Here is a 7339-nt window from a genome sequence, read left to right as displayed (position 1 = left end):
TAATTCAAAGAAGAGTGCAGGAGTTATGCCTGGTGTCCTGGTCAATCATCACAAAAAGCAGATTATCTGATCATTTTCACAATACCGTTTGAGAGAGTTTGGTGTGCATAAATTGCCTGCTGTAGAAACTACCAGTTCAAACTGAATTAATCAAACAAGGTAATGACAAATCAATTTGGTAGGTAATCATGGCAGTTTAATAAAAGTAAGTTTCTGGATCCAGACCCAATATTGTCACCTTTGCACCAGAGTCAGAAATTTATGTGTTCAAGTACCACTGCGAGATTTGAGCAGATGGTCTAGACTGACATTTCAGTAAAGGATTAAGGGAGTATCACATTGTTGTAGGGTTCCCCTTTCTGCCTTTGCTCGTGGCATTATTTGAAAAAAACTACAGTCAAGTTCTCCTGGTGTCCTGGTTAATGTTTATCCCTCAACTAATATAACTAAAAACAGATTAACTGATGACTTATCTTATTTAATGTGAGACCTTACTGTGCACAAATTGGTTGCCATGTTTGGCTATATAACAGGGACTATACTCAATAAGACACCCATTGATTGTGGAGCTGCTTTCAGATGTCTCAAGGATATAAAGAATGCTGTTTAGATAAGTCTTCCATCCCTAGACAAAAGCCTTCATATCAAGTACTGTAATTATGCTGCTATCAGTTCTTCCTGTAAGACTATGTTCACTTACAGCTACTTCAGCATCTGCAAGCTGCTTTTCAAAAATAGAAACTAGGTCTGAAAATGCAAGTCTTTTTCCTGGATCAAGAGCCCAGCAGGATTGTATCACACTGTATCTAAGAAAATATGGAAATGCATGTTAGGAAATAGGAACAGTAATACACTTCACAGAAATAATAGAACTGCATTGAATGTTTTTAACAATATATACAAGTTCCAGATGCTAGTTTGAAAATGATTGTACATTGCTGCCTGTGAGTGACATCTATTGAAGAGCAAATTAATGGTCAAGGTAAAATCTAAAGTGTCAACAGCAGAGATTACAATACAATATTTCTTCATTTCAAAGTAATTTTTTTACATTTTGTAGATTGCTCCTGCAACTTACATCAGACGCCAACCAAGAGGATGGGCAGTGTAGAAACACGCTCTGGGAGGCTTCTTAGTCAAACAAAACAAACTTTATTTACATGACAGCTTCTGTGGCTGCTCATATCCAGCCAGCCCCTCATACAGCCAATTTTCCTAGGAAAGCCCTCTCTCGAATTTATTCTCCTGTGCTAACCTCACATTGATTAAACACATCACATGACCCCAACTCAGCTGAACAGTCACTTTAAAGTCACCACAGACAGACAATCAAGTCAAAGGCTTCCACCACTACAGCTGTTAATCAGTCACTAGAGTTGGTCGGACAGCTCAACCTCCAAAATGTCCTCCTCCCAGTAAGAACCAGTTTCCATTTTGCATCACGCCATGAGATTGACAACATGCCAGAATCAAAGTATGAATTCATGTCCTCCTACCAGTCCATGGGACATATAGTGTGCCAGGTGACTTTAAATATTCAATTTTTTTTCTTATTTTCTTCAGAAGATAACGCTAAAAGCAGGTGCGGAGTACATCCACAGAGTAAAACTGGCTCAAGATTTCAACTTCAGCTTTCTTTTCTTTCCCTTTAGTTTTAAATTCTTATGTAACATTGAAAGTAAGGAAACTTACATTTCTTCAGTAGCATAAAATGGCTGATCCATCTTAAACCCACTCTGAATTAGCTTGTAGAAATTTGCATCTACTTGAATTCCAGGATATGGATTGACACCTGAGCAGGTATTGAAAATATGACATTAGGCAATGCAACTGAGTAGAATTCATGGGACAATATCTGAATTATGAAAAATTAACAATTACCAAGTGAAAATATTTCCCATAATAAGATTCCATATGACCAGACATCACTACGAGTTGTATAACTGCCTTCAAACAAGCTTTCAGGTGCCATCCACTTGACAGGCAGTCGTGCCTAAATTTTATTGGGAAACAGAAGTTAACAATTGAAATGTGTTACTTATATATAGGCTACTCTAAATTACTTCTTCTCAGTATAATGAGAGGGTCACTATAGTGAAAGTTTTCTGTGGCTGCAAATGGGAAGCACAACAAAGTCAATGGCCTGTGTCGGGATGACTCGGGAACCATTTAAAAATGGTGGGCTGGTCCCGATTCTGGGATTCCTGAACTCATTCCCGGGCTGTCTGATTTTCGGGAGTGTCTTCAAAGGTTGCAGGTTGGTTCCTGTCAAAAGTCTGCATTCAACACTCCCGAGCTGGCCGGCTGCATTGCAGGGATAGGCATGTGCTACATTTCCACTATTTTCATGTCATCGGGCCAGGTTTTTAAAGAGTCGTGGTTCACTCCTGAGTGGACGTGAACCCCAACTCTTTAAAACCCTGGCCCAACTCCATGAAAATTGTGGACCTTTAGAGGAGTCATGAACCCTAGTTTGCATGAGGAGACCTTTTAAAATGTCTTCCTCGTGCATTCTATGCCAAGTTACAACCCCTCATTCAACCCCTTGGCCCCCCATTCCACTTCCTTTGCCGGAGCTGCTTGGGGCCTGCATCAAAAGACTCCTCACAGGCCACAGCAAAGTCTAGATCCAGTGGATTCAAGGAGGCCACACCCCCTTTTTTACAGCACTTGCTGCCGTAAAGCAGATAAGTTTAAAGGGTCAGGGAAATTGATAGGCCAGAGTAAGGTATGTGTCTAAGGTAAGTGGGTAGGATTTGGGGTGTCCGGGGGGGTAGGGGTGGGCGTGGTGGGGAGGGTAGAGTCGGTCGGAGGCCTGGAGGGGAGTCAGACGGGTGGGGTGCAGTCGGAGGTCTGGGGATGGGAGATTCGGAAGTCCAGGGGAGGGATGAGAAATCCGGTGGGGGATGCAGTCGGAGGTTCGAAGTGGGGGGTTGGAAGTCCATGGGGAGTGAGGTGTGTCAGGGTTGGATGGGGAGTTGGAGGCGTTGGGGGTGGGGGGTGGGAGTGTTGGAGGTTGGGAGACGTGGGGTGTTGCGAGGTTGGGGTGGGTGAGAGGGACCGAGATTAGGGGCGGTGGGGGGGGTTCTGAGGCTGGGGTGGGTCCAAGGTCGGGGGGTTGTTGGAGGTTGGGGGAAGGTCTGAGATTGAGGGGGTGTCTGAGGTCTAGGGGTGGCGAGGGGTTGGGGGATCCAAGGTCTATGGGAGGGTCTGGGTTTGGCAGAGTCCAAGGTCAGGGGATGGAGGTATCCAAGGGGATCCAAGGTTGAGGGTGGTCCAAGATCAGGGGTGGAGTTCAGTCAGAGATCCGGGGGGGTTCTTTTGGGGGGGAGGGGGGTCTGAGGTCCAGAGGGTGTGGGTAGGAGTCAGAGTTCGTGGGTGTTGGAGGTTGGGGGATGGGGTGAAGGGGGCCACAGTCCAGGGAGGATTAAGAGAGGTGGAGGGGGATTCCAAGGTCGGGGGTGTTTGTGTGGGGAGGTCCTGAGGTCCAGAGTGGGTGGGTGGGATTCGGAGGTCCGGGATTTTGGAGTTTGGGGTGGGGTGGGGTGGAGGGAGTCCCCTGAGGGAATGGCGGGGGTGTGGGGGAGTCCCATGGGGTCAGTCTGGATCTTTACAATAGTTACTCAGAAGTTAGAAGAGGTTTTAATTCTTCTAACTTTTTCTGGGTAACTATTGGTATAACCTCAGCGGGACCAGGTTTACAATTTAAACCACATTTCCGGATGGCTCCCAGCACAGCACAATTGTCCAGAGGAAGTGTGCACCTCTGGGCTATTGCTGTGCAAACCCTTACTTGGGAACTTCCCAGAGGGATTCCCCAATGCATCTTTGGGATAACCCCCAAATGCAACACTGGGGAGCTCGGGAGTTACAGGCCAATATATTGGCACAATAACAGGGCTATATCAGACTTTGGTAAACCACCTCTGCAGTAGAGAAGGACAATGTGGATGAATCCTGGGCTGAGAATGTTAACCTATGAAAATTAACACCATGGGCAGAATTTTTAGATCGGCGGGCGCAATTGGCAGGCTTGGGAATGGCCAGGGAACGGACCACCGACCACGATCAGCCCCTGACCACAATTTTACGCTGGCTGACCAATTAATGGTGAAACGCATGCTGAGAAGCTCGGTGCTGCCGGGGTGGGGGCGGGTGCTGGCGTCAGCGCAAGTGTGGGTGAGCGCTGCGAGAGAGCTCCTTGAAGGCAGAGAGCTGCCTCAGGGAGCTGAAGACCTGAAAAGCATTAAATAAAGTTTTTAAAATCAGGACAAAGATGTGCAAGCATCACAATCAGTCACCTGAACATATACATGATAAAAATGCTATTCATAGATTTTGCTTTTATTTAATAACGGAAACCTCATCCCGCCCTTGGATGAGGTTTCATGAAAAATGCAAAGTCCACCCAGTCAATTCGCCCATCTGCCAACCGTAAGGTTGAAGGACCATGAAAAATCAGAGACAATACACCTTTAATTGGCCTCTTAATTGTCGGCAGATGCGCTTCTGAATTTTGTGCCCGCTCGCTGGCCAAAATATCGCACAAGCACGCGGTGATATCAGGACACTTGCCCAACATCATCTCGTGCTAGTTCGCGTCCGATCAGGTCAGGCGCGTACCTACCCATCCACTGAGCTAAAAATTCTGCCCCATGTTTGTACTTCCTGGAGAGATGGAAACTGAGAGGAAGATTTGATTCAAGTTTTCAGGACTGTTAAAAAGCATGACAATCATTAAAAATGATAGCGCATTTAATGCGGTGAGGTCTGCTAAAGTATCGGCCACCTATACAAACTGTGGAAGGGGAAACTGAAGTCGGATACCTGGAAGTTTTATTTTATCTCGAGGATGCTGGAGCTATGAAGCAGAATTCCAGAGGAGTAAGTGAAGATATATTCCTTGCTGGCTTTCATGAAGGTGTTAGATGTATGTAAAGCAAGATCATTGCATCATATAGATAATAAGAGTAAAATATTTCTGGATAACATTTGTGGGTCTAAGGTCTCCTGAGACTTTTCTGATTAACCTGAGATCAGAAAGAAATGTTTGTCAGATATATCCCATTTTAGCTGGCTATGTTTTGGTTTTTCCCCAGAGGTGGGATTAATGGTGCATGGAGTGAAATCTGCTGGTGGATAGGAGAGATGGGTCTCATGCTCTTTCCTCATCCTGGATACACAAACATATAAACACAAATGCATCTCTCACTACTGTTCTGCAATTAGTTGTCAGATCTTTGGGAGTAGCCAAGGAATTAATATTTTCTCCTGTGGGGAAAAATCATAGGTCTGTTTAAATCTTTCTTCATATATCCTGGCAAAAGTCTGGAATTCCCCATATGAAAAACTGTTAATGCATGTTTGTGTCACACTTCTGTATTGGTAAACCAATGTACTACGTCACTGAAAGTAATAGATTAACAGAATAGAAACTACTCACTATTTTTCTCAGTATTGCAGTATTTCTCAGTATCAAACAAGACAATGCAGGGAATGTGTCATGCTTTCCTGAACGTTATTTATGAGTTTAGTAACCCAGGGATTCCTAGACTTTCTGGAAGTATAGGGTGTTTTCACGTCTGCAAGTTGATTTGCCAAACTCATCTTTACAAATTCAATGGGCGGAATTTTACAGTCCTGCCGAAGTCAATGGACTTTTGAATGACTCATCACATTTGTCAGTGGGGGAACATTTAGGAGACAATGATCATTGTATTATACGTTTTAGGATATTGATAGAAATGGACGATAGGCAATCCATAGTAAGAATAATTAACTGGATGAGAGCCAACTTCGATGGGGCAAGAACAGAGCTGGGCCAGATAGACTGGAACGAGAGATTGGCAGGAAAAACTGTAGCTGAACAATAGGCTACCTTCAAAAGAGAATTAGTTTGGGCACAGTCAAGGGCAAACAAATCCAGACCTCCTTGGATGAAAAAAGAGATAGAAATTAAGATAAAAAAGAAGTGTGCTTATAACAGGTGTCAGGTAGAAAATACAATTGAGAACCAAGAGGAATACAGAAGGTTCAGAGGGAAGGTGAAAAAGCATATTAGAGAATCGAAGAAGGATTATGAGAAAAAACTGGCAGCCAACATAAAGGGGAATCCCAAAGTCTTCTATAGGCATATATATAATAGAAAGGTGGTAAAAGGAGGAATAGGGCCAATTAGGGACGTTAAAGGGAATTTACACATGGACAAAGGGGCCATGGCTGAGGTATTAAATGAATACTTTGCATCTATCTTTACCAAGGAGGTAGATGTGACCCAGGCCATGGTGACAGACAAGGAAACTCTGTCACTAGAAGGATTCAAAATTGATAAGGAGGAAGTATTGAATAGACTATTTGTACTTAAAGTTGACAAGGATGAAATGCATCCAAGGATATTGAAGGAAGTGAGAGTAGAAATTGCAGGGGCACTGGCCATAATCTTTCAGTCTTCCCTAGACTCAGGGATGGTGCCAGAGGACTGGAGAATTACAAACCTTATACCCTTGTTCAAAAAAGCTTGCAAGGATAAGCCTAGCGATTACAGACCAGTCAGTTTAACTTCAGTGGTGGGCAAGATCCTAGAAACAACTATTTGGGATAGAATTAGTAGTCACATGGAAAAATATGGGTTGATAAGGAAGAGCCAGAATGGATTTCTAAAGGGGAAATCATGTTTAACTAACTTGCTGGAATTTTTTGAAGAGGTACAGAAAAGGCTGATGAGGGTAATGCTGTTGATGTGGTGTAGGTGGACTTTCAAAAGGCATATGTCACAGTGCCATACAACAGACTTGTGAGAAAAGTTATTGCTCATGGAATAAAAGGGACAGTAGCAACATGGATACAAAATTGGCTGAAAAATAGGAAGCAGAGAGTAATGGTCAATGGATATTTTTCGGGCTGGAGGAAGGTTTGTAGTGGAGTTCCGCAGTATTGGGACTCTTGCGTTTCCTGATATATTTAAATGATATAGATCTTGGTGCGCAGGGGACAATTTCAAAGCTTGCGAATGATATGAAGCTTGGGAGTGTTGTAAACTGCAAAGAGGACAGTGTAGAACTTCAATAGGACATAGACAAGTTGGTAGAGTGGGCAGATAGGTAGCAGATGATGTTCAATGCAGAGAAGTGTGAAGTGATGCATTTTGGTAGGAAGAACGTGGACAGACAATATAAAATAAGGGATGAAATTTTGAAGAGAGTGCAGAAGCAGAAAAACCTGGGTGTATATGTGCTTAGGTTATTGAAGGTGGCAGGACAGGTGGAGAGAGCAGTTAATAAGGCATATAGTATCCTGGGCTTTATTAATAGGGGCGTAGACTACAAGAGCAAGGAGGTTA

The 7339-nt window shown here is 43.7% G+C and overlaps 1 protein-coding gene across 1 annotated transcript in view; it reads right to left on the bottom strand.

The window, feature by feature from the left end:
• Positions 1-625: 625 nt before the first annotated feature.
• The window catches only part of flt3 (fms related receptor tyrosine kinase 3), a 63882-nt gene continuing 57168 nt past the window's right edge, over positions 626-7339 (bottom strand). Inside the window, exons 17-19 of the mRNA XM_041198675.1 lie at positions 1882-1993; positions 1693-1792; positions 626-806 (exon numbers count right to left, since the gene is read on the bottom strand). Coding sequence (XP_041054609.1) covers positions 626-806; positions 1693-1792; positions 1882-1993 — 393 coding nt within the window. The remainder of the gene's footprint in view (positions 807-1692; positions 1793-1881; positions 1994-7339) is intronic.

Source organism: Carcharodon carcharias, chromosome 11, assembly GCF_017639515.1.
Source record: "Carcharodon carcharias isolate sCarCar2 chromosome 11, sCarCar2.pri, whole genome shotgun sequence".
Classification (NCBI taxonomy): domain Eukaryota; kingdom Metazoa; phylum Chordata; class Chondrichthyes; order Lamniformes; family Lamnidae; genus Carcharodon; species Carcharodon carcharias.
This window is presented reverse-complemented; position numbering and strand designations above follow the sequence as displayed.